The sequence below is a fragment of the Gymnoscopelus microlampas genome, assembly GCF_963454915.1.
Source record: "Gymnoscopelus microlampas genome assembly, chromosome: 3".
Lineage (NCBI taxonomy): Eukaryota > Metazoa > Chordata > Actinopteri > Myctophiformes > Myctophidae > Gymnoscopelus > Gymnoscopelus microlampas.
In genome coordinates this window covers 26244174-26271756 of record NC_139940.1, presented here as the reverse complement: position 1 = coordinate 26271756, position 27583 = coordinate 26244174, and the positions used below count along the sequence as shown (strand labels likewise).

General features: G+C 41.4%; 1 protein-coding gene across 1 annotated transcript in view; it reads right to left on the bottom strand.

Moving 5' to 3' along the window:
* The window catches only part of atg5 (ATG5 autophagy related 5 homolog), a 28141-nt gene extending 4817 nt beyond the window's left edge, over positions 1–23324 (bottom strand). Inside the window, exons 1-7 of the mRNA XM_084050536.1 lie at positions 23228–23324; positions 22665–22906; positions 21646–21773; positions 20549–20627; positions 20093–20255; positions 16887–16981; positions 8546–8663 (exon numbers count right to left, since the gene is read on the bottom strand). Coding sequence (XP_083906662.1) covers positions 8546–8663; positions 16887–16981; positions 20093–20255; positions 20549–20627; positions 21646–21773; positions 22665–22772 — 691 coding nt within the window. The 5' untranslated portion in view covers positions 22773–22906; positions 23228–23324. The remainder of the gene's footprint in view (positions 1–8545; positions 8664–16886; positions 16982–20092; positions 20256–20548; positions 20628–21645; positions 21774–22664; positions 22907–23227) is intronic.
* Positions 23325–27583: the final 4259 nt, after the last annotated feature.

Genomic DNA, 27583 nt, shown 5'->3' with positions numbered 1-27583 from the left:
TCGTCTCTGTCGGGTGGAAACCTCATATGTCCAAAACTGTTACTTTTCAGGATTCAAATTCAAAAATAGCAAAAGTAGCAGATCTACAAGCTCAAAATGCGTCGCTTTACGCCCACATTTCGAGCTTGTGGATCTGCTACTTATGATTCTTTTGTTTGACGCTGTAGTATGATCAAGTAGGGCGTTAATTTACGAAAAAACACAAAAAGTTAAAATATGGAGATAAGAGGTTTCTGCCCGACAGCAACGATATGAAAACAAATCCAGAACCTGTAAAATATGCTACACGGCAGGGCGCGGCTCACTTACTTCTGGTAGTCTTAACCCATTAAATCTGGGAACGCATCAGAGTCATTTTAGATTTGAGCTATAACCATTATTTATATTTGGCCATTAAAAAATTGCAGATATACAAGCTCCTAGTGCGGCACCGAGTGCCACGCTATGAGCTTAACTCAAATCTTTGCTTCTGAAGGTCCCTGGAACAAAATATTTTACAAATGACCGCTTTAAAAAAAAGAAAAATGAATACGTTTGCACAAATGATTTTTCAAAAATAGCATATCTACAAGCTCATACTTGTATATCTGCTATTTTTGAATAGCCAAAGAAATCTAAAGTGACACAGATGCGTTCCCAGATTGAATGGGCTAAAGGAGCCATAAGTGACGGAGGTCTGCAGGGATAGAGGCAACACTGCGGTCTGCCGGGTCACCCCAGCACTGTAGCACCAGGCCACTGAGACACTTGGGGTTACACCAAATGACAGATGATGGAGAACTATGCTCTGGTAAGCTCTGTATGTATGTGCATGTCTCAGAGTGTGTGTGCATGTGGGCGTGTGTGTGTGTGTGTGTGAGTGTGCGTGTGTGTGTGTGCTGTGACCGTAAATCAGCACCATCTCAGCTCAAATCTGGGTAAAAACCAAAGTGACTGTTGACTGTTTTTTCCTGACAGGTGACTTCGTTTAGATGGTTCAGGTTTTTTTTTTTACTTTCAGTTGTGCGGTAGTTTCACAATGAGCAAACTTGTGTGTGTGTGTGTATGTGTGTGTGTGTGTGCGTGTGTGTGTGGGTCTGACTACGCTGCCCCCTCGCGAGTGACCCCGCCCTCTACTTAAATGCTGTGACACATGAACACACAGACGTTACTCAATATTTGCATTTTCTATTTGAATTGTTTTATTGTGTTTCCAATTACAATCTCTTCCAATTCCTTTCATTTCCTTTTTACTTTATTTAGTATATAAAACAATAAAAGTAATTATAGTTAAAAAGTACATTTTTAAGTCAATATTGTAGAACTGGCATTGTCATGATTTTTTTTATTTGCTTTAATTGTTGATCAAATTTGTATTTGAATAATATTACAAAATATGAGTAAGAAGAGGAACACATGCATTTGCTGCTGCCTTTTGTAGCTAGTGTGAAATGTGTTGTTAGTAGTAGGACCTGTTTTCATTGAAAATAAAGCAGAATATTGCCTTTATGCTGATTACCTAACATTTTCTCTCTACTCACACTAACAGCTTTGGTAATGATAAAAACACTCAAATGGATTAATTTGATAATGTCATGCAATTTAGTCTGTCTAGGTTTTGTATTTGTGTAACTTTATGGGTTGTTTCATAACACTTACAGCACATGGCGTAATTCACCCATAAACAGACACACAACCACAAACACGACAGGCAGGCACGCACAAACACACACTTTTGCTGTACATCCTCAGTCAGCCCCTAGGTACGTGACATTTAGTACACGTAATATCAGAAGGATGGTTAAGGCAGACGGTTAACTGATGCTTTTGGACGGTTTAAAAGCCAACTCCACCCTCCCTCCAACAAACAGCCGTGTTGCTGCCAATAATGAGAAAGTGGTCCAGTATGTAGAATTTCTATTCCACTGAGATCAGCAGAGTGTTCATGGTGTTTATAGTTTTGCCATTTTTCATTATTATTACATATTTTTTCAACTTTTTATTTTCAATTTCAGTTTAGTTTTAATTCGTTTCTAAAGCAGTTTTGCTAGTTTAGTTTTTTTTAAAGGCTTATTTTTAGTTTGTATTAGTTTAAACAATATGTGATGCGTTGTGAGCTTGTAGATCGCTATTTTAGCTATTTCTTTTTTTTCACAATTTTATTTTACAGTTTTTATGTTACATACACAAATGTATAGCATTTTTACAAAAAAGAGATTGCGTTGATATAACATACAAGACTACATAAACACACATACCCCCTCCCCCTTATGCTCCAAAGAAAAAGCAAAATACAAAACAAAGCAGCGGGACAAAGAAAAAACACTATTTTCACAATTCTAGTTTTAGCTATTTTTAAAGAAATATATTGGATACTGACAAAGACAAAGACATTTTCTCTCTGATTTCAGTTTGTTTTAGTTAGTTTAATAAACAATACAGTTTCAGTTAGTTATCATAATTTGTGTAAAGCCTGTTTATTTTATTTATTTTCAATTATAGTTTTCATGGGGTTGGGAGATAGGGTTACTGTATTCTACAAGTGATATAAATACCAATTCAGTACCATCTGAATTGGTATTTAGAATAGAGACCCTCATAAGGTGGGCTGGACACACGTGCAACAAGTGCCTGGTTGGTGGAAGCTGTTTTAACATTTTGACTTTTTGAATTTAACTTTGTCCCCTTCAAACACTTACTAAGTGAAAAGGTTTTCGTGTTTATCGTATGGCCTCTCTACAAATGGCACTTGTTTAGACAATTAGCATTCTTCTTTCAAATCTATGGGCCTCAACAACCACACATTTAAAAAATAACCTTGTGTCCCTCTTGCTATGATGTCTCAACATGAGCAATTGACACATCACAAAACCATTAATTTATATTGCCAACAGGTCACCTTTTTGTTTTTGTGCACATTTCTCATTTTATCAATAAGATGTGTGACCTGTTGACTTCAACAACAATACTGAAACCACACTTTCTGTGGTGTAAAGCTTGCATTGACTGTAACTCTCACACTGATTATACTCTCTCTCTCTCTGGCACTTTGTTCACAACTTACTTAGAAAACAAACATATATATACAGAACAATATATGAATGGATGGCACCTCCCTAGCCTGTCTCCCAACATGACCTTGCATCTTAGCAGGCAGGCAGCTGTGGGTGGAGCAGGATACCAAAGAGTCTCACACTCTCACTATGAGATGAGTAGTGTGACCACCCTTTGCCTTTAACCCATTCAATCCGGGAACGCATCTGTGTACCTTTAGATTTCTTTGGCTATTCAAAAATACCAATATACAAGCTCATAGTGCGGCACCGAACGCCACGCTATGAGCTTGTATACCTGCTTGAATGTGTTAAAATAGCACCAATACAGACATTCTCAGGACTTTTTCCTGAAGATAGTTATTTATGACTCTGGATGTACATGTTTGGGTAACTAGTTGTCATGCTGCAGAATGAACTTGGGATGGATCAGACACCTCACTGATGGTACTGCATGCAGATAAGAACCTGCTGGTACTTCTCAGCCTTGAGGAGCCAACTAATTCTGATATGTTAGGGGGGTGGCATCATCACAAAGGATGCCAACAAACTGAACAAGCTGGTGAGAAAGACTAGCTCCATAGTTGGAGTGAAACTGAAAACTCTGGAGGTGGTGGTGACGCTGAGGAGGAAGCTGGATGCTATCATGGAGAACCCCACCCATCCCCTCTTTCTTACCTATCCCTATCACTGTTACTGCTATTGCTACAATGACACCTGTAATCCTCCAATGATCAATAAAGGTTTATCTTAGCAAATTTCCAACTCCAACCCCCGAACATGCACCCAAAGGTCGGCAAAGACACTGTCTTATGACTCATTAGTCCAGTACACCTGCTGCCATATTTCTGGTCCCATACTCTTCGGTTTTCATGCGTACATAGGTGAGTTGGTTAGTTTCCTGACTGTAGATGGGTGTACCAGGGTCCCAATGGTTTATGCCAGTTCTAAGCTTGCTATATTCAGATTACAAAGGGAAGTCAGCTTGATGTTTCTTTCGTCTGCTGCAGTCAGTTTCCTTGGCACTGGGTTTTGAGTTCCTCAACTTCTGCAGAATAGCTTGGACATCTGGAAACACCTGTCTGTCTCAAACTTTCTGCCTGTGAGAGTCCTTGCTGATGCAGGTTACCATGTTGTTGCTATGCTCACTCGCAACCTCGCCTTTTAAACTAACCGTACGTACCATTTTAGTATGGCTGTTCTTTGCCTAGTTTTATACTGCTGGTTCTGTTTCAGACAGTTAATGATTTTGGTTCAACCTACATATTATGTTGTTGATCATTGATCATCACTGTTTTTGTATATGCACTGGGCTATTTTTGTTTAATCTAGAGAGCTGTCAGTTACTTTCTTTATCAACGTATAATGTCTCAATGTAATATTTCACTAATTGTAAAAAAAAATGTTTACAAATCTAAAATGTGGTATTTCCCACTGACACATTAATGCATATGAGGTCAAATAACCATGTATGTCAAATGTTTTTTTTAAACAAAGTGCCTGAAACAGAGAATATGCACACACACGCACACGCGCACACGCACACACACACACACACACACACACACACACACACACACACACACACACACACACACACGTGAGAAAGAAACACGAAATGGAGAGAGACATGGTGTTCCACATTTCAATGACTAGAGTATTGACAAGGGTGGAGATTCCTTGGCACAGTAATGTGACCTGTCCAGGCTGTCCACCAAATGGCATATGTGTTACATAAAGAGAAAGAAATGAGTCATCAGGAACGTCAAGGAGGAATAGATTCATAGAACGGTGTTTTCCCAGTTAGACTCATAATAAACTGTGATTCATTACTTGGTTACAACACTGACCATTAACAAGCACAGGGACAAGTGCATTTGAGGCCACCCCTGACATATCAACTTACACAACACTTACACTTCCAAATTGGTAATGACACACTACAGCAGCAAGAGAATATCACAGTGTGTTTGTCTAAATAAAATTGGACTAATTCGGCCACACACACATAACACACACGCTTGTGGTTGAGTGTTGCGCGACTGCTGGCCAAGACAAGATGTTTTGTTACTTGAGCGAAGCCAACCCCTATTTAAGAGGACCGCAAGGCCGCACTTCCCTCAGAGACTGCACCCAAATATGCACCAAGGCCAGCCAAGAGCTTGGCTACACAACAGTGTTAGCCACATGCTGGTTAAGCCATGGATACTGACTGGCAGGCAGACAGACATACAGGCTGACTGACTGACTGATGTACTGAGTGAGTGACTGCCTGCCTGGTTGGCTTCTGTCAATGTTCTGAAACATCTGACATTTTAAAATCACACGCACCCATTCCCAAACGTCAGGTTTTTAAGACGTTGCTGATTTCTAACACACCTTTTGCCATGGGCTAATACTTACAGGCACACAGTACCTCTCTCGCGAAGCAATACACTGTACATTGAACATTGTGCTTTTCAATTCTTTCAAGAACTTTGAGCATAAAGAAGACAACCTTTCTCAGTTCTTTAGCAATTACCGTCTTATGCTCACAATAAAATAAAAATCTATCCACACAAAATTCCTTTTCTTGTTACATTCTTAATAATAATAATAATAATAGCTCAGATTTATATAGCGCTTTTTTTAGTACTCAAAGTTGCTTTACATAAAAGTCATGCTGCGTCATTCAAGAGGTTTTCAAGCTTTCTGGAATCCCCTGCCCTCTATACATCGAGTATGCCCTCACATACACACTAAGACCAACTATCCTTTATAAGCAAACCAGCCACACTACCCTCTCAGTCTCTGAAACAACACAAATGATGCTATTGTTGCTGAGAGTGTTCTGTCCATCTGGGGGAGCTGTACTACAGTTGTGTCTGTGATGGGCAGTGCAAATGGGGTTGTGTAGTCAGGACTCAGGAGGGGGGGATACCACTGATCATAGACAATAATGAATGTGAGGATTTTCCTCGGAAAGGACGCATCTCCAACATTACCGTAAACAACAACAATTCTCCAGGTCAGCTTACGAGAAGTGTGCGGTTCAAACAAATGCATCACATGTGTGAAAAGTACCCTCTGGCTATATTTCTCAGATTGCCCCGTGCCAAACTCGGCACAACAATGCACCTGGTTTAAAAAAACAAGCAACCCGCCACAGCTCCCAGAGACGTCAAGGCTGACCGCTAATTAGAATAATATGTTGTTGCCATTGCGTTTGTATTTTTTCCCCCTTGCGTGGAGGTATCAACAGTCTTGAAATCGTTACAGATTGACTCCCATGACTAGTCGGGCATTGGCGGGGAATCCCCCATTTTTTTATATTCGAGCCACCCACGCCTACTTGATCAAGTCGATCTGGATTGAAGCTTTGAGTCTCAGTGGGGTCATACAAATACTTGGCCCAGACATAACAGAAGGGTGTTATGCTTAAGACATTACTTGAACAAAGAGAAATGCTGCAGAACTTTTATATATTTTCTTCAAAAGCCAATACCCTTGTAAGAAAAGGGGGGCTGAATTCTTGTCCTGAACAATGCTGCCAGCATACTCCTACCCCACCCTGCATCCCCCAGCAAAGCACACGCCCCTGGTCCCACTAATCCAAACATGCAGCCATGATCCCCCAGCTATCACCCACACTCATCTGCCGACTGAGGAAGAGCTGGAAACCAAACAAACGGAGGGAGACAAAAGGAACACTTTCACCTTGATACGTCAGACTGGCACCCGGCTTGGAGAGGATGGAGAGAAAATTAAAAGACAACAAGGCCAGAGACGGGAGAGAGGGAGGATGTTGAGAAGAAAAAGAACAAAGACGGGGTAAAACAAATAAGTAAGAAAACAAAAAAAGAAGCCAGAGATCAGAGTTTGTATGAAGAGAGAGTGAAAAAAACAAAAACAAAACAAACATAAGCAAAGAGAGACAGCAGTAAAGAGAGACACAAGTAAAGAAACAGCAGTAAAGACAGACATTTGGGACAGCCATACAAAGAGACAGAAGTAGGCTCACAGAAACAAAGAGGTGGAAAGTTTGTGAAGATAAATAAATCCTAGACAAAATTGTAAAAGAGACAGAAAGTCTGTCAAGACCACCATACAGGCAGATACACAGACAGAGAGACCAGCACACACGCAGACAGGCAGACAGACAGACAGACAGACAGACAGACAGAGCAGCACACAGGGAGATAGAGAGAAAGGACAGACAGACCGGCAGGTAGGCAAACAGACAGACGGAGAAGGAGGGTGCAGTTGGCTCCTGTGTGCAGGTGAGTCTCCTGCGGGCTCTGTGTCCTAACAGCCTATTGTCTCCTTATCTACTTCCTCTCTCCTCCTCCTCAGACGCTCCCTGTTTAGACTGCTGCTCCTCTCTTCTCTTCCTCCTCGCCTTCTATCTGCCTGCCCACTCTCCCTCCCTCAATCTAGACGTATGGTCTCCAATCACAGTCATTCATCTTCTCTACCAGCAGCTATCGTGGTGCTGTATGCCAATACTGTGTGAGCGGAGCACCTAATGGTACAACATTGTACAGCTTACGTTATGTGTGCATGAGATTGTCACCATGCAACGCCTCTGCAACGACACAAATTCCAGCACATTCACAGTAGTTTATTGAACTGCTAGTAATTCAGATTGTTTCCATGACTGCCACAAGTCCCTCTACCTTGTTAAGGCTGCTGGTCTTTATCACCCATCTCTCTCGCTCTCCATCTCTTGATCCCTCCCCTCTCACTATCTACTTGACTATGGCCCCCCCACCCTCATCTCTTTTCACTTGTTTGAATTATTTTCCCTCTTGTGATGTGGCATTTTGTTGTATCTGAGAGTGTGGATCTCTGAGAAGGCTCTCCAGGCTGTGTAAATAAAATAAACATAGGATACAAAGAGGACAGCGCTCTTTCTTCTCTCTGCTTCCGGAGGATCTAGCATGCTATTGATAAGGGTACCAAAAACATGAACACTTTCTCCACTAGAGTTGGTCGCAAGACGCACTCACACACAAATACACAACTGTACTGGGATGTTGATGTGGTTACTATTAGGAGCTTTATTTAGAGCCTTGCAGGTTGCAACGATCAACTATAGCAAGCTGCTGTTATAGGTAGCTAGCTGGATAATGTGGCACTTTAGTACCCTTAAATCTCCTTAAGCCATGCAGATCCTGTGAAATAATGAATCTTGTATAAAAGGTAATTTAATTGAGGGTTGCAAACATTTAAAATGTGTGTGCATGTCCCAGTCACAGGATGTGTGCATAAAAGAGGTGTTAAAAGGCAGTATAAAGGTAATTATGCAGATGAACTGCAGATGACTGAATGTGTGGCCATGTGCACACAAATATGCATGAGAGGGAGAGAGAGAGGGAGAGAGAGAGAGAGAGAGAGCACATACTATGTAGTTGGAGGGTTCAAATAAGGTAGTTCTAGTGTAATTACTACATGTTAGTTGTGAGTGGTAATACCACTTACAGTACGTTTGTACTGTACTGTATGTACAGCTGTATGTGTGTACATGTACCTACCATCGTGTGCTATAGCAGCAGGACACAGCTCCTTCAGTAGGTCCCCCAGAGTGTGTGAGTGGCCCTCAGGAGAGACAGGCCGAAACAGCTTCTGGATAAACGGCCTATCACTCATGGTCTGGAATAAAATTGGAGAGGAATCAGAACATGGAAAATATATTAGATAGAAACATCAATTCTACACATCACTGCAATTCCTACACATATAGCCAGAGCAAGGACAAAAACATGAAGGACAATTTCATAAAAGGGGACACAATGTGGTCAGGCCAATGTGATCAAAATGTGATCACATTGCAACCAGGTCTGTGCTTCTATAGTGCCTATAAAGGCTAGCTGTATACCAATGAGGCAATCTCCCCATTATCCTACTATAATAAATGCAAAAAATCTCTGTCAGTCCGTCTGTGTGTTCAAACTCAGCATGCACGTCTGCGACGACCCGAGGGAGTGTTGCGCCCGCTGTCGCTCTGATAGACGGTTGTCCAGAACCACCGATCCAACTGATACGCCCATATATAAGCATATATGGAGATCCGGTTGTACAGAACCACTGATCCGACAGACGTGTCCATATGTGGGACCGACCGACTCAACGTGCCTATCGGCGAGGACCCGAGGAAGTAATGCGTGGGAAGTTGCCGGATAAGCGGATCTCAAAAAAATATGGATGAAATCTCAAATCCCCATATATGGAGTACCCTGACGTCATCCATATAACTGTAGTACTGATGTCATAGACCGGCCTGGACTCCATATTTGGGCTTGCCTGACAAGGAACACCATACACTGTATGGACATAAAAGGGACACAGACAGACAGATACATAAATCTCCATATATGGGCAGACAGTAAGACAACTGGGAATTCTGACAATGTGTACAACGGGTATGCATAACCAGGTGGGCGTGCATGCGTTCCCGACTTGCATCGTTCCAGAGTAGGCCAGTTCTCAAGTCTAGTAAATACAAACTACCGGACAAAACACGTCTCATATGGATTTGATACAAGATGATACAGGTGATGATACAATTTACGCATGCTTGTACACGCTATCTTAAACAGCTGACCGAGGTAACTAGCCAGCATTTCCTTCACTGCAGTAACTGCAGCACCACAACAGGCCCTAGTCTAGATGAATCAAGCACTGTGGGAGGGGCTGGCAGCATGGTTGCCATGGAGCTCAGCAGTCCTCTCCTCACCACAACAGTCTTCAGCCCTACAGTTTATTACAGAATTCCAACCACTCCTCCCATGGTTGAATCTACTGTACAAATCACCCAGAGACTTCAAAAGTCTCACTCAGTTTCTCCCCCCCCCCAAATGGTGTCAATACAAATTCCCCCATAGAAAATGACAAAACGCAGTTAGGGTCGCCACTGCCTGAAGGTATCCTTAGTATTGTATTAGCGACTTTGTACAAAAAGTAATTTCCATCACTTTTGACTTATTTCTGTATTACCTCTAGCCTTGGTAAGTAAGGGGACCAAAGGGAAAGGTTGAATTAACAAGTTGATGGTAACAGAATACCACACACATTTCCTTCAATGATGGCATTAAATAATAAATAAATAAATAAAAACTCTTTAGATACATGCGGTCGTTCCACATTGGAACACGGCACCGCATCACACCAAGTCAACGTTATGAATGAACGGCATGTGTATATGTGTCAAAAACATGTTACTGGAGAACAGCCTGACCGCCGAGAATGTGTGATTTAGCAAGCGCCAACATTCCGTCACATGTTGCAAACAGAACTGGTGTGGTTCACTGTTCAAATCAATATGGAAATCTGGATATCGTTAGTTGTTAAGAGCGCTGTAATTCGGAGAGCAGCAGGCCCGCTCAGTGGCTGATGCTCAATTCATACTCCATAGTACTATGTGTTCCATGTCGAAAATTGCAGATCTACAAGCTCACAACAAGTCACTTGTAGAATAACATTTGTGTGTTGGACAGTTGGATGACGTAAAAAATAAATTAATTCAGGCTTGAAAACCCCTCTCCGCACAACAGGATCTCATTAGAAAACTTAAAATGGATACTTAACGGCCATAACTTAACTTCAAATAACAAAGCACTTACATCTTTCTGTAGCATACGCATGTTTTGCACATATTGTATAGTGTACATTGTAGTTATGATTGCCAAACGCATGTTTTGCACATATTAAGATAAGTATCTGATGCGACGAGTGCATGCTTGCAGCCAGTGTATAACAAACCGTGATTTGGAGGTCAAACTCTATTCTCCAGTGAGTCAAATAGTGAAATGGTTAATACATTTTTGAATATATCAGCCACAGTTGCTGGTGGAAAAAAAACTTTTCCTGTCTTGGCCATCACGTATTTTCGATTAACTATTTTTTGCAAGGATAGTGTTTTTCTGTTCCATTTAATGGCTCTCCTGAGAATAGTTTTTTTTTATTTTGTATTTGAGGTGAAGGAGCAATTTAACAGTTAACTTCCAGGTTATAAATGAGGGTTACTATGGGACCTTATGTCTATATGACAGGCTTTATGTCTAATCGTCACATGTCACATGTTCCGAGTAACTCAGTGGATAGAGCAATGCACCCACACTGCTAAGGGTAGCAGTTCCATTCCAACAACTTACCAACTGAGCATTCACAGGGAATGAAACCCCGAACCTCAGCACTGTTGGGGAAGATACCAGGTCCAGTCAGATACCCAACCCCTGCAGCCTCCGAGGTGTCAAACAGAGAGTCTGACACACAATAGGGGCTAATCATGGTGCTCTGAGAAGGAAACTGGCGAGGACTAGGGGTCGGGTAACCAATCTGTAACTACACACCGCAGAGCTGCGCGCGAGCCAGGTGAAGGTGGCTGAAGAGGCGTGAGGCTGCGGCTTGGGTTACACAGAAAGAGTGAGTCACTGGCAGGAAGCAGGGCCTTTCGTGCGGGATCATCCCCAAAAGCCAGAGCGGCGAGAGTGTGCTAAGTGACAGCTACTTCGTTGCATTTTTTAACAGTTGACCATGAATAATTGAGCACGGCGCCATACAAAGAAGAGGGAGCCCATTGATCCCTGGGGACAGAAGCGTGATACTCGTTGGACAGAGACACTTTCTTTTCAGCTGGCGTGACACCTTAGCTGGCAGTGTGGCACATGGCGACACCAAGGGAGAGAGGCGTCTTTAGGAGTCAGGTGAAAAGAGATGACTTGCTCTTGCTGACCGAAAAGAGTAGCAGCGGAACTCAACCCATGGCCTAATTGTCGGTGTGGATTCAATCTGCCTAATTGACAGTAAAACAATGGGCGGTGGTACACAAATGTCAGTCAATATAAGTTTCCACACAGTGCAGAGGTGGGAGAGAAAGCATGGCCTCTTTTTTTCCATTGAACCCTGAGACCTTCCATTGGTAAATTAAAACTGCAGTGTCACTTTGAATGTCCTATTTATTTATTCATCGTTTGGTTTGTGGCAGTTCATTAATCAAATGTGGTCAGGATTTGACGTCAATTGTCATTTCTTGATGCCCGAGTAGATCTGTCTGGTTCTGTAATGATGTGAGGGGTAAGGAGTTACTACATTTAATACTGTACTAATTACTTGTTCATGATCACAGCAAGTCAATAGCCTACCTTGCTTGTGCAAGAGTTCAGATGAAACTGCCATCTTTTATCTGCTCTTTCATGCAGTCTTACAATACTGTTATTCAAACTGGACAGGAATGAAATAAACTTAAAAGAAGAAAGTAGGTTCCTAGCAAAGCAATCAAAGCAAGCACATATGCACACTTTTTGAAAGGGAGAATGCTTTTTATTTTTTTACTTTCTCTTTTTGAACAATCAAGAGTGCATTATGTAGCTTCATTAGTTTGTTTACGTAGTGAGTTTCAAAGCCCTACTGAGTTTCAAAGCCCTGATCTTGACAACCACACGCTATGTACAGTATGATTTATATGGGCAAAATCATGCTGTGAAAATATGATCATCTAGTCAGTAAAATCATAACATTTAATTTAGTTTATCCGACACTAAAACCACAAACCATTAATGAAAAAAGACGGAGCTCTGTTCTTCCCCGATACTACTACGAGTACAGACCAATCACCTGTTGCCCTTGGCATTATTGCACACAACTCAGTCAGCTCCACTACAAGATGACATCTAAGATTAAACAAACCCATTCTTCAATGCCTCCCAAAGCACTGTAACAAAAAAGCTATTTATGACTGCCTGGTATTGCATTAGGAGTTTGTGAGCAAGCACTTAGTCATGGAGGGGAAAAAGGCATACCTGTAGAGCAACAATGTAAGTGGTCTTTAAAACAAGCATTGTAATTTTCACTTTCCGCACAGACGGTCGGCCCCCTCTGGCACTTTGAATCACAGAGTGGCGTCACATCTAGAGCAGGAAAAGGCTTTGGCTGCCAAACAAGTCCAGTGTGCGATCACACTAGCGGGCGCGGCAGGACGACGCGCAACAGCACACGAACACGCACACACTTGAAAACATGCCTAAAACAGAAACGTAATCAAATATACATGTGCAAGTGTACAGATATAAGCTCTCTCTCTTACTCTCTCTCGCTCTCACACACACACACGCCCGCCCGCCCGCACACGCACACACACACACACACACACACACACACACACACAAACACTCTTCAATGCCGTTGTGCCCATGAGGTCTCCTCCTCTCTATGGGGAGTGCAGGCCAGACGGAAGTGAGCCCTCTGTTATTTAGAGTCAGTGTTGTCATTAATTCTGTCTGCATCAAACACTGCACATGTTATTTACACTAAAGACCTCAATCTGGCCTCGGTGGGGGTGGGGGTGGGGACTGTTCGTTCCCCTGTCTTGGCCAGCCTGCTGTACAGTCAGCATGGGTGCCTTGTTCTCTATTCAGACATGCTGTCTCCTCTGGTCATACATCACTTATATCTTACAAAAAGGAAGCTAAATGTCTCATGTCCAAATTATTATTATCATTTCAATAATTAAGAGATACATCCTTGTGTTCTAAGTAACTTATGTCTAGTTTTTAAAAAACAAATCTCATTTTTTCTTATTCTTTCTCATCAAGCTCATCTGACACCACAATGACTAAGTAAACCTACAATGAATGTAATAAAAAGAAAACTAAAATGGAGTTGTGTGGTTTTTGCCTTGGAGCAAACCAACAGGCCCTGCAGCAACAGGTACAGTTGGTACAGATTATAATACAGTATTATTATTTTTTATCGCTGTTAATTACCAGCAAAAATACAAAGGTTGAAATTTTAAATGAGTTATGTATTGAAGATTTAGGTGGGAAATAATCTATTTAAGGGTTAATATATTCCCTCCTCTCCTGCAGCCTTGGTTTTGATTGATAACCATTCCATTGCTCTTGTTACGCAAAAGTAAACGTAGCCACATGTTGTACAATATGTCACAGTAAATTTGACAAGCCAACAATACCTCAGGGAGGAAATTTACCACCTGTCATTAGTCAAATGCTGGTAAATGCAATGTAAGCTAGCCTCTACACAACCAATCACTCTGTCAAATGACCAACCATTTCTTTGCATTACTATTTCATTTTAAAAATACAGCTTGCTAGTCAAACATAGAGGGTGGGTAGCACGTATTCCTACTGTTTGTCCTTTTCCTATATTTCTATAATAATTTGTCAAAAATAAAGTCATGTTGTTCATACAAAAACCAATGACTCATCTCCCTCACTGAGACCAACAGTAAGCTTGGCAGTAATGAATTGCCCAAATTTCTTTCCACATTTTTAACTATCTTGTCCTGACATGCCCATATATGATAATTCCTTTCGGGATGAAGAAACTACTGCTTTCTCGGTTTCCTGTTGAACCAAGAACAGGGCTTCATGCAATCAGTTTCATGTACGAGAGGTCTACATTCTACTATAAGCAAGTCCCCCCCCCCTGTGCCCCCCCAGACTGTCTGGCACGCGGCAGGCTAATGTTTTCCAGGCAAACGATGAAGCGCTTATTCATCCTTTTGCTACGAGGGAATTTTACCTGAGTCAGTAGTAGGCTATAGACATGGCGGGATCCCCCTACTCCAAACCTCACCCCTGTTTTTGCCCCATGTCCTAGGAGTGAACCGTAAGCACACCCACAGTTTCACTCTGGTTCAATGGCATTGCAAATAAACTGGAGAGAATCATAGTATCGTATATGCTGGAAATTAAGAATAATTGCTAGAAAGACTGGATTTGGGACAAAACAATGTTCATAGTGTTTTAGGGCGGGCAACATGTCATAAGTAGTGGTACAATGGGTTGGTTGTTTCGTCTATAGATGAAGCAATAGCCAACCACTAATGCAGTCAGATCGTAGACCTATTAGTTATCAATCAATGGCACACATGTCACAACAAATGCAATATACAAAAGGTAGTTGCAGAACAGTGGTAACAGGTTGTTATCATACGAGTCAGGGCAAAAATAGGAAGTTGGCCTGAATTTAATGGATCCGGACAAGTCTATCTCAGTGAAATGATAATAGGCTACAGTTGCTCAAATTGGGTAGAAATACTCCGCAAACTTGCAATCTACAGGGTAGCCGGCCAACAGCGGTGTCTTTTACACATTCCTCTAACCCCACCTAGTGGACAGACCAGACTGTGGCTCAGACTGTTCTACAGTGTCAAAATGATTATTATACTCAATTATTTATAACTAAAATGTAATATGTTGGATCATGATCATCATTGCATATTCAAATATAGCAGGTGCATTCTGTAATCCTGTTTTAGCACCCAGCAAGTTACTGTATATGCTATCTTTAAAAAAAAATGGTACAAATGGCTAGACACAAAATCTGAACCTTAGTAGTTGGAGAAATTCTTCAAATAAAGCAAATGAAGCAGTAGGCTAACATCAGCTTGTAAATCTGTCACTTATGGCTTTATTCAAGATTGTACGCACACACAAATAACACACCCATGGCATATTCTGAGAGCTCTGAGAGCTCTGAGATATTCTCTGAGAGAACTACTGTAGGCGACCCACAAGGGTGTGTGCATGTTTCATTCTCACTGTTGACTTTCACAACACCAACTCATAACCTCAGCCAGAAGCACAATGGTTCCACAGAGGCTGGATTAGTAGGAAGCCTTCATTTTTATGCTGTTTAAGTATGTGCAAATGCAGTCTTGCTTTGAATTACAGACTAATAATTTTACTGTAATGTTTACTAATAATTTTACTGTAATGTTTATTGATATTTCTTTATAATAGCAGTATATATGATATACTTTTCCTATTATGCTGGCATACTGTAGGGCTAGGCGATATAAATCCATATCACGATTATTTCAAACTTTTGCCTTGATTACGATTAATGAATGATTTTTATATGGTTTCTTTTACACTGTCATCAGTTCTCTGACAAGGTCTGTACTACAAATATTATGGGTGCAACAGTTAATAGAACTGACCGATTTAATCGATAATTAAGGCATTTTCAAAGATCGGCTATTTTTGCACAACATCGTTGTACAATGTATTAGGGCCTGAGGGTGGACTAATCAATATAAAAAGAATAATGCATTTAAAAAAAAAGAATGCACACAAAAACAATGAAACTAAAACATGCTCCTCTATCATTCGATTAGAGGTTCAAAATGTTGGTAAAGTTTCGGTGAATTGCCCAGCCCTATGAAGACAATGACACGCCAACGTTTCCCCCCGGAGTAGTCCAACATCTCATCCAATCCAGCTACACCTTCTATGAATGCAATTAGTTAGATACGTTTGGGATTGGGTCCCAAGCCAAGACAGTCAGATAGTAATGAATGAGAACAAAAGCCTAATATGTCACTTGAGTGGTAGATGTTTGGATTCCCACGTGGAAAACCCTTGTTAATTTTACAGGTGGTTACACTAAGACTAGTTTAGTTTAGACAGTTTATTTCAATCCTCATTAACAGTATCACAAAACATTACACAATGTAACTCCGTGTCGTGCTATGAGCTTCTATATCTGCTATTTTTGAATAGCCAAATACATCTAAAATGACACAATAACAACAAGCTAAGCACATAATGTCAAGTATAATGGTTTCTGGTACACTTTGGTTTATGAAGTGCTGAGAGGGATGCTTCAAGCCATAATGGTGTCCTGTTACTGTACGATGGGGCATCAGGGGCATATTTGCTTTTTCACTATACTACACATTTTTCTCTATTTTTCACTGTACAACACCAGCATACGTGTATTAATTAAGCATATAGGCCTAGGCTATTTTGGAGATGTTTCAAGTATAACGACAGGGAGGCAAATGGTTCATTATGTTTAATTCAGTGGTAAAACATTTGAATTTGTGTGTGTCATCAGTTTGTTACTGACCTGGTATATCCTGAAGGGGATATAGCGGAAACCTCCATCTTCGGTGGGATACTCCATCAGCTTCCTGTTCATGGCCCAGAACTGATCAAACTTATCTGGAACAGCACATACACAGAGGCACAGACACAAACACACAGTCAGATAGCTCAAATAGAACTACAGTACCATACCATGTCAAGATTTCTGCTCAGAGATACCACATTGAAAGTGCATCTTACAATACATTAGTTTAACATGAAATTATCATTCTCTTGTTGACTATGCACATCTTAAACACTACAGCATGCTATAAAAGTGCATAACACTTCCCTTATATATTAAATGACTAATGAATGCTAAGCACAGTTGTCTCTTTTATGGGCTTATGTCTTTCAGTTCTTTATTATCTAGCCCAGTGGTTCTCAAACACTTTCATGTTCACAACACCAACTCACAACCCCAGCCATGTTCCTCAGACAGTTTGTGACACCCAAATTGATATGCATTAGGCCACAGACCCCCACTTTAAAAGATTTGTGGGTGGGATCACCATAAGAGAAGATTTTTCTTGTTAGACTAGATTTAAGACTAGGTTTAATACAGAATTCTATGAGTGTCAATACAGTACGTACAGTAACAGTGGAAAGTTAAACTTAGGATCTGAATGGTCATTCTTATACATCCTCTCATTAGTCTAACATCGAGGAGGGTGAAATTGAACTGTTCCTCATTTTGCTGGGGACTTGCTGGAACCCCATCAAGGACCCCTGGTGGTCCACAGGCCCCACTTTGTGAACCACTGCTCTAGCCTACCTTTTCAGCTTTTATCCAACTTCCCATGGGAACTAAAAGGGGAACCACGTTGACACATACTCAACTGTAATGGTGAAATGTTATTGTGCCAAAGGAGGAGCCAGGTCTATATTAATAAGGAACTGGCCACATCAAAAATCTGAACTTAAAGAGAGGAATGTGCCGCACACTCAGTCCCAGACCAAGAGATCTTTGTCATTGCATCATTCAACCATTATGAAAGTTGGCCCAACATGTGTTGGTTTCAAAATCCCTCACCTAAGTCTTTTCACTTTCACACAAACCTAGGCTTTTTAAAACTTTTCACAGCCTCCTTCTCTCACATTTAAGGTTTAAACTCTCTCCCTCTGTCTAGCCCTCTCTGTTTCTAGTTTGTTTTAGATGTGAAAGTCCTCATAGAGAGGACATGGTTTCAAGCTTGTTGTTTTTTTAGGGGGCTGGGTGGGCTCTCACTTTCATATGAACGACGCAAAAGATTCTTCCCAGCCATTCAATCAATCGCTACTGCCTCAAATTCTCAGCTGTGTTCTGTCATAGATTTTCTAAAACATTTTCAAAGTATCCATTCCTGCAGTTTGGTCAAAGCATCTATTATGATTTTGTTATACGATTTAACATTTTAACATTTACCAGCATTAGGTTGACAGTTTTTGTTTTTTTTTACATAAAGACAAGATCAGTAACCTTTTTTTGTGATCCAAGTTTTTCAAGCAATTCTTCACCAAATATACCTGCTTTTTATTTTTGCATTCTATTGTTTGGTTCAAGCTGTATGGGGCCTTTTGTTTCCTCAAATCAGATAAATCATATGTAGACTAAGGCTACTAAGACACTTTCATTGCAAAACTGCATTTTTTAAATGAAAACCATCTGCATTCATAGGAGCATTGTAGACCTTTTACGACCTTTTCAGCAATAATCTCCATCTATACTACATACCTGAACATGCATATAACATTTGACAGCCATTTGACAACAACACCCATGAAATAGTACTTTAAAAAATAGCAACTTTTATACAGAGATCCACAATATTGGTGAGCAATCATTAATGCTTGCTTTTCTTCCCATTATTTTTATTAACATAACCAAACCACACTGCTTTACGCCAGTGTTCTGGAATCAGAGGCGTAAGTGTAAGATAACAGAGTCATTGTCTTTGACATTGACATTATGCTGCTTGACAGCGGTTGTCAGTAGATTCTATACATTTATAAACACTTCATGACAATTTCACTCACCTCCACTCAACTGGAGATAGCTAACCCTAACCAAAGGCGACTTAAGTATTGTAGGCTAAACTTTAAGATGAAATCTTATAATACTCACATTTTGTGTTAAATGTCTGGGCATTGCTGCTCTGTTAATTAATGCTTCACACTTATTCTCTAATGACAGTTCTGGCCTCATATATACATTACAATTAAACACTAAATCCAACTTTGAAACTGACAGTTTAGTCCAAATTAAATCCATCCATAATGTTGTGGCATTTCCTCAGTCAAGGTGACCACGGACAGCATTGAAAGCACTGTGGTAACGACATGCACATATGCCCAAGCCTTCCCAACATGCATACCTAGATTTACCAGTAAGAGGTGGTACATAATTATAAGTAATAAGGGTGCTCGGGTTGGCAAGTCAGCAGAATTGTCTATAACAATAATGTCGTTCATGAATAATCCAATTTCCAGATGAAGCCTAACTGAAAGAAATGTTTGCGTACTGCTCATGCTCTTTCACTAGCATTCAAGTAAGATTTTGTTTTTCTATTCCAAAACGGGTTACGTGATAAGGATGAATAAGAGAAGGCCATGTTGTGACTGATAAGACCCAATCAATCAAAATGTCTCCCTGTCCGTCCAGACTAAAGTACAATAATGCTACAGCGCTGCTTTTCAAAGAAATTGAACGAGTTGTGCGGCAATATTTCAAATAAATCGAACAAAGGAATCCCCCCAAAATCTGCCCACGCATGAATACTACACCACCCAGAGATCAGAGAGTATGGCCCACGTCGAGTAGCGCCTTGGCCAAGCATATGGGTTACTGAGAATCTAGGGGAGGTTGGGCGTTCTGTGACTGCTTTCAGATGGAACCCTGGGGGTGAGACGTGCAGTTTGATGTGGAAAGGAAGACGAAAGGATAAAGCGTGGGCTTTAATGAATGTTATTAATGTAAAAGATCGATGACTTTTTTTGTTTTGTTTGAACGTGCGCAGCCAAAAAGACACGTGAACCCATGTGTGAGTACACATGTGGAAATAAACTGAGTTCTTACAAATCTTTGTTTGTTTGTGTATAGGAAAGATGGTCCTATCTATGTGCATGTAAGGCTTTGTGAATTTGTGTATGTGTAAGTAAGAGATTAGTACATGTGCGCACGACTGTGTCAATCAGTGCATGTGTAAGTACCATTCTGCAGGCCCATCCATAGCTGCTTGTGGTCTTTCTTCTGCATGTCATTTATCACCTGGCTCTTGTGTTTCAGTGCATCAGCCTCCTTGATGCAAGACATGAAGTGGGCCTCTATTATTGAATTGGTAGGGCAGTGGAGCAGATCACGCTCAGGGAAATTCTGGGAAACACAAGTGCAAATACACACATAGCATATCACATGTGGGTTTTGTTCCATTTTACTCTGCTGTAGGCTAATACCCAGTACAACTAATATAGAGATTGGCTATGATGAAGATTACCAATATCACTTTCAGTAGCAGTATATTTCATGCACAATACACTGAGAACACATTAACACAGAATACACATATAAAACAAACATACACCATTTTTCATATGCTATCCTTCCAATTTCCCAAAACAGTAGTAGTGGTGGTGAACCTCAGCCAGTAACAGTTGGATGGTCTCTACCTTAAAGTGCACAGTGATGTTCCAGGGTAGGGCAGAGTTGGATGCATGGAGGTCAAACAGCATTCCGATTGGATTGTGCCTGGCGGGAGGTACCAAACATAAGATCCCATCACTCCAAAGGTCTGAGTACTGACTGACTGATAACATTTATTCATACAGTACATTGGCAGATTAATGGGCATGGCAGGAAACACATACTTTTTAATTGAAAAAGTTACACAGTATGACTTTAACAAAAATGTACAAACAAAACCAAGGCCAATGTATACCAATGTATGTTTTTTGTGGTCCTAATCTGACACCTGGTGGCTCAATTTAGCAACTGACTCAGCAACATGCTGAGGAAGGTGCAATGCTGTCTAGTTTAAACTTCCTCTTACGAAGGTGCTGCTGTGTGGCTAAAATAGCCAGTCTACAAGCTCACAACGCGTCATCATTGCCACAGGACCTTTATACATTGTCAACTGTGACCAAAAAAAATCGATTGGTGGTGATCAGAGTTTCACATCTTGAGGTAAAGACAAGAGTTGGGTTTTGAGGAACAGTCAGTCTCAACATACTGCAGGTATGGGCAACATTAAGGGAAAATGAATGTTCATGATTGCATAGTGCATGGAAAGTGAAAGAACATATTTCTGGTATGGGAATATCTTCATTCTTTCATGAAGAAATAATTAATATGTAGAGTATATTTTGTATTTCATTGTATCTTATTGTTATCATAAGCAAATATTTTCAAAACTTTTCAATTTGTTTTTGAAAATAGTCAATCTACAAGCTCACAACACTTTGTGATGCTTGTTTCTGCTTTTTTCTGCACGCGACACTGTCGTAATGACAAAGTAAATCAGGCTGGAGTGGTTAAGTGAATGAAGTACAATAGCCTGAAAAGGGGGAAAATAAAGGCAAGTGTGTTCTCTCCATGTCTGTCCCTCCAACATGGGGTGCTGTGCACGCATTGTTTAGCTGTTTGACGCCACAGTGAAATCAAACCTTTTTCTTTATGTCCTGGGACCACCACCCACAAGGATATTCACACACAATTTCCCACCAATTATCTACATGTCAATATATATGGACATATCTGCTAAACTTACCATTTGAGAGGCGTTCCTTCATACTCAAACCACATCTCCTCCACATCCTCAGCCTTCACCACCTTGAGGAAATGCTTCTTGACCTTGTCGGTGACCAGAGGCAGGTAGCTCACCCTGGGCAACAGCAGCTGGGACAACAGAGAACACGATTGGTTATGGATACCCAGGGTTCCTCACACTGTGTTAGACCTGAGGCCGATTCTAAAAACGCCTTCTAAATCCTGACCCAAGTTTTCTGAACAACTTCAAATGTTTATTCAAAGATTGCAAATAAAATATGTTGTACTGTACATAGCAACAACAACCCCAAAAGGGGTTCCCGTCTTGAAAGGTATAGCTCTACAAATAGGGGTTCCCGCCCTAAATGGGTTAACCACATGAACTCTAGCATCCATATTCATCCCTATCCCTATTCTGTCATAATAGACAGACAAACTGTGAAAATAGCACATCTGCTATTTTTGCCGAATAGAATTGGTGTTGAGGGAAAGAAGGTGGGGGCCAAGCATAGAGCCCTGGGGGACCGCAGTCAACTAAGTATAGGGTTTAAGTGGTTAACTCAGAGAGTGTACAAATGTAACCAAATGGATCCGTAATAAATCATGTGTAATGCACTGAAGGCCAAGGGGAATTCCATCAAAGCACATAAAGGCACATGATGCTCTTACACTTGTGTCAATACAAATAACAGAGCCACTGTGTGGACAGTGACAGGGTGCTGTCCAAACAGTTCTAAACCAGTGGTTCTCAAAGTGGGGTCCAGGGACTTGCAGGGTTCCTTTGAGCGCCATTCCCACTGGGCACGATAACTATAAAGATATCTATAACTATATTGTTTAGTGCTCAGTGTGAATGGCCCTTTAGAGGGTTCTAAATTTACCCTTACATGTCTGTAGCTCTGACAGTATACAAATGTGTTAGGGTCCATTTGCATACTGTCAGAGTTAAGGGGGGGGTCGTAAACATTTTAAAGTTTGAGACCCACTGTTCTTAACTTTACCCATGACTAGTTCACTCACATAGAAGGGCTCAGCCTCTCTCTCTGTGACCTCATCCTGATAAAGGGCGAAGCAGGTGGGGATCCGGCCGAACCACACGTCACGCAGCACGTCCTTGTCATCTGCCATGCTGCTCCCGGTGGCACAGTAACATAAATGATGGATTCCTCAGCTGATCAACAGATGATGATACTGGAATCTTCAGTCAGTTGGCCACGTAGTATCAGTATAAAAACACACAGATCACCTGATGTTCGATTTCCCTGCAGACAGTCAGTCATACAACCCAAATGTTAGACTAGGATTACAAACACTATGCAGAAAGAGATCGGTAGTCTTTCTGTGCAGACAGCTCGTATCCCCCTGAACGATTAAATGTATTTACAAACTAACTGGCTAGTTGGTAAGCTGCGCAGCAGCGAAGCTAAATGACTGTAGCATTAGCACCCCGGCTAGCTATGGGGTAGCAGGTTAGCAAGTCAGGTGAATGTTATTGCTTCATGGGAAAACATGTTATTGTCCATGGAAATAAATAATAGTTCCGTCCAACAGTGTCATGGCCATTAAATGTACGGAAAGCTTACTTTCTCGGGCTTTGACAGGCGGCTGTGGGAGAAGAGAAGGGCCGTGGTTACAGTAGGAGTTATAGTTGTCATCCGCCTCCTCCTGTCAAGAGGAAAAACATCTCAGGCTCTCAGTGGTTCCGGCCAAGAGCGACACCTACAGTTACATCTCAAAACTACAATTACAACAGGTTTCATAATTAATTGCTTTTTAATGATACTGGTTCCCCAAACTTTTTAGCTCAAGACCCAAAAATGTATGAAATTATTTTGAAAATGTTTTTAAATAATAATTAAAAACAAAATGTATTGGAAACAAAAAATAAATAGAGCTATTTATTTACTCGTGACTCATAAAAATTGTTCTGCGACCCAAAGATGGGTCCCGGCCACTGTTTGGGAAACTGATGCATAATTATTTTAGTGTCCTCCTCGGTGAGTAAAAATAAAATGTGAAAAGTGGCTGTTCATTCCATAGATATGGTTCATTCCACAACAAATATGGCGGATTTTAAAGTACGGTTCAGTCATACCTCAGTTTGTTAGCTCCGTTCCGTCAGCAACGATAGGACATCCGGTTTTGGAGCTAGCAACTATAAGGTTTCCGGTTGCCTTCAAAATAAGATCACAAATGTGTAATGTTTTTTAAAAGACACAAATCTATTTTAAAAATACATTTATGATGTACGTCTTTTAAATGGCGCATACTAGAACACTTCTAATTGCCAATTTTATTTTTATAGACACAAATGTATTTTAAAAATACATTTACTTTAACTGGATATTCATTCCCTATGACCCCAGGTTACAACACTGATGATGCGTCCCAGTTGCATCCATGTGATGTATCTCTTTATTAGTTATTCTATTTATAGTGGCTCATAGGAATTTATAGACTACGTGACAATCAGGAATAGTTTGGTGACCACGGGAGAGACTGTTGACAGCCGGAATGTAGACGGCATCCCGGGAGCAGTATGGGTTAGCGCCCCATGCTGTGTCTTCCGTGAGGAAGAAGCCCAACAAACCCGCGGTGAGGCCTTTAGGAGGGCCATTCTATTCCAGCGTACCGCAAGCGGAGCTAATACCATTAGACAGCCCAATCTAGTGGTATCGGCCCAAGGAACCATCACGCCAGAAGGAAATGTTTGGATCGGGATGGTGCAGAGGATCTGGTACAGCGCTCAGGTCCTGGACCTGGTGAGACGAAGGAGGAGCCCGGCCAGGAGGCCAACCACAGAGCCTAGTCCCTCCACGTGCCAGAGCCTCCCCCGAGTTCCGGCAGAGTAGTTCTGGAGAAGCGGACTGAGTGGCCCTGTCTTTCCCTATAGGACTGACCGTGGGTGCTACTGAGACGTAAGTCGGGGCTTGATCAACCCTGGCTGGGTCACCTGGGCGAGGGTGTATGTTGTATGTTGCGAGACCCGAAACACCCTATGACCCCAGGCTACAACACTGATGATGCGTCCCAGTTGCATCCATGTGATGTATCTCTTTATTATTTGTGTTTGTTACATATGTATTGTTTTTGAACTGTTTGTCCATTATTGTAATAATGCTGCCTCTAGGCCAGGTCACTCTTGGAAAATTATCATGATATAATATTGTTTATTGCAGAAGCGAATAAACAGTGATAAAAGTAACAACAAAATATGCTACAAATAATAATAGTAGATCAGTGCAGGTGCGATTTAAAAAAATAAAGCAAGGGGGGTTTATAAAGTTGATCTCACCTATTTAAAAACTAAAATACAATACAAATAAGAATGTAATCAGAAAAATAAAAGTGTGTGTGTGTGTGTGTGTGTGTGTGTGTGTGTGTGTGTGTGTGTGTGTGTGTGTGTGTGTGTGTGTGTGTGTGTGTGTGTGTGTGTGTGTGTGTGTGTGTGTGTGTGTGTGTGTGTGTGTGTGTGTGTGTGTGTGTGTGTGTGTGTGTGTGTGTGTGTTCGTGAGAACTGTTCCATGAACTTGATAGAAAATTGATACAGACCAGTAGTACAGAATGTTGGCGAAAATTGAGAGATAATTTGTAAAAAAAAAAAAACTGGCAGGCCGTCCAGTGCGGCCAGATGTAAGAAAAGAAAGTGTCGTCTTCAGACAACAGTGGACACTGGAAAGGCGCCGGCGGACGCTGCCAACACTTCTGACATACGCACGCGTGCGGGGACACCTGCCCTACAACGCCACACTCTCGGATAAGCCCGAGAGGTGTAAAAAAAAGTGTGGCGGACCGCCCAGTGAGGTCAGAGGTCAGAAAAGTCCCGTTTTCTAACAAAAGTGGACACTGGACAGGCGCCGGCGGACACTGCCGACACTTCTGATATACGCACACGTGCGGGGACACCTCCGCTACAACGCCACACTCTCCGCTAAGCGGGAGAGGTGTAAAAGAAAGTGTGGCGGACCGTCCAGTGAGGTCAGAGGTCAGAAATGTGCCGTTTTCAGACAAAAGTGGACACTGGACAGGCGCCGGCGGACACTGCCGACACTTCTGACATACGCACGCGTGCGGGGACACCTCCCCTACAACGCCACACTCCCCGCTAAGCCAAACAGGTGTATTTTGAAAAGTGGCGGGCCGTCCAGTGAGGTCAGGGGTCAGAAAAAGGCCATTTTCAGTGCATAGCCTTTACAAATTGGACGCTGGACACGAGACAGCTATTTGCCGTGGCACTTGTGACATACGCACAAGGTTTATCATACCTGCCATTCCATCTGTACTTTAATTTTATTTGTGTTATCTATATTTTTATTTCTACTTCATTACATCAGTATTGTTACTTGTTACTGATGTATTTTGTTTGGTTGTGTTAGCACAGTCTCTGTAGAAACAGGTCTCAACATTTCACTGCTACTTGAGTAAGTGACAAATAAATCCCTCTTGATTCTTGTTCAGATTAGTTCCAGAGTTCTCTTTGAAAATGTCTCACATTTTGAAATGGCTCCACATCCATTGCCTGATATTAAGCTGGTAGGTACACATGATGTAATAGACATGCCACTAAAAGTATGCACTTAAACGTTTATTTTCATTCATTATTTATATTCTTTATAATTGTGAAAAATTGTGGGGTTCTGCTATAGTCACTGCTATAGTCACTTACAAAACGTATACTCTTATTTCAACTTATTATTTCAACGTGAAATGATAGTGTTGTATACTGGAGTCAAACTGGGTTTGTGTCAAATATACTGCAGTTCTCACATTAGTTTATATAGTAGGCCTAATACCTATCACCGTCTTTTGACTTTATTTGACTCTTAGTGAGAAAGACTGTTACTTGAGTCAGCGTTTAATAGCCTACAGCCAGCAATTGTTTCTAATTATGACAAGCACAATAACACAAATAATAATAATACTCCTGTGTGCGAGTCTGTTGAGAAGAAAATAACTCCAGAAGAGAGTGGCAGATTTTCATGGAACTTGGTAGAAATGATCTCCAGGCTGCCCTAGATAAATGGCACAATCATAGTCACAGTCAATGTTACATACGTCTTATCTCAGGAACGGAGAGAGACACAGAACGAGATGTTGGTGTGTGCCTTTATTAATGGTCTTGACATTTTATACTGATGTCAAACTGGGAAACTGAAATAGAAGCAAGGCTTGTCCATAGCCATGTCTGTTGGGTGGGAGTATCAACACATATCCATCAATAACTGGTCAACGCAACAGGACTGTATACACAGAAGATGCTTTAAAAATTCCTGATGAGATTCTGTGGCACTTCCTGGGACTTGCGTCCTCTTCCAAAAAGCCAATGGGTAGGTTTGATGTCAGAAGTGTTGGCAGCGTCCGCCTGTACAAGTATAAACATCCTCGAACCAGCAAATGCATTGCAAGTGGCAAAAACACATGGGTACATTTATTTCTATGTGAAATGTAATGATGCATCACTTAATGCTGGCATCACAATAGAGGACAATTTGGAAGATATTGGCCATGGTGTGGATGTGTTTTTTTGCAATTGTTTTTACGCCTCTCGGGCTTATCCGAGAGTGTGGCGTTGTAGGGGAGGTGTCCCGCATGCGTGCGTATGTCAGAAGTGTCGTCAGTGTCCGCCGGCGCCTGTCCAGTGTCCACTTTTGTCTGAAAACGGCACTTTTCTGACCTCTGACCTCACTGGACGGTCCGCCACACTTTTTTTTACAACTCTCCCGCTTAGCGGAGAGTGTGGCGTTGTAGGGGAGGTGTCCCCACACGCGTGCGTGTGTCAGAAGTGTCGGCAGTGTCCGCCGGCGCCTGTCCAGTGTCCACTTTTGTCTGAGAACGGCACTTTTCTGACCTTTTCTGACCATTTATCCATTTAGATAAATTATTAATGTTTAAAAAAACGTTTTTGTTACACAGAAACATAATATGTGTTGTATAGCTTC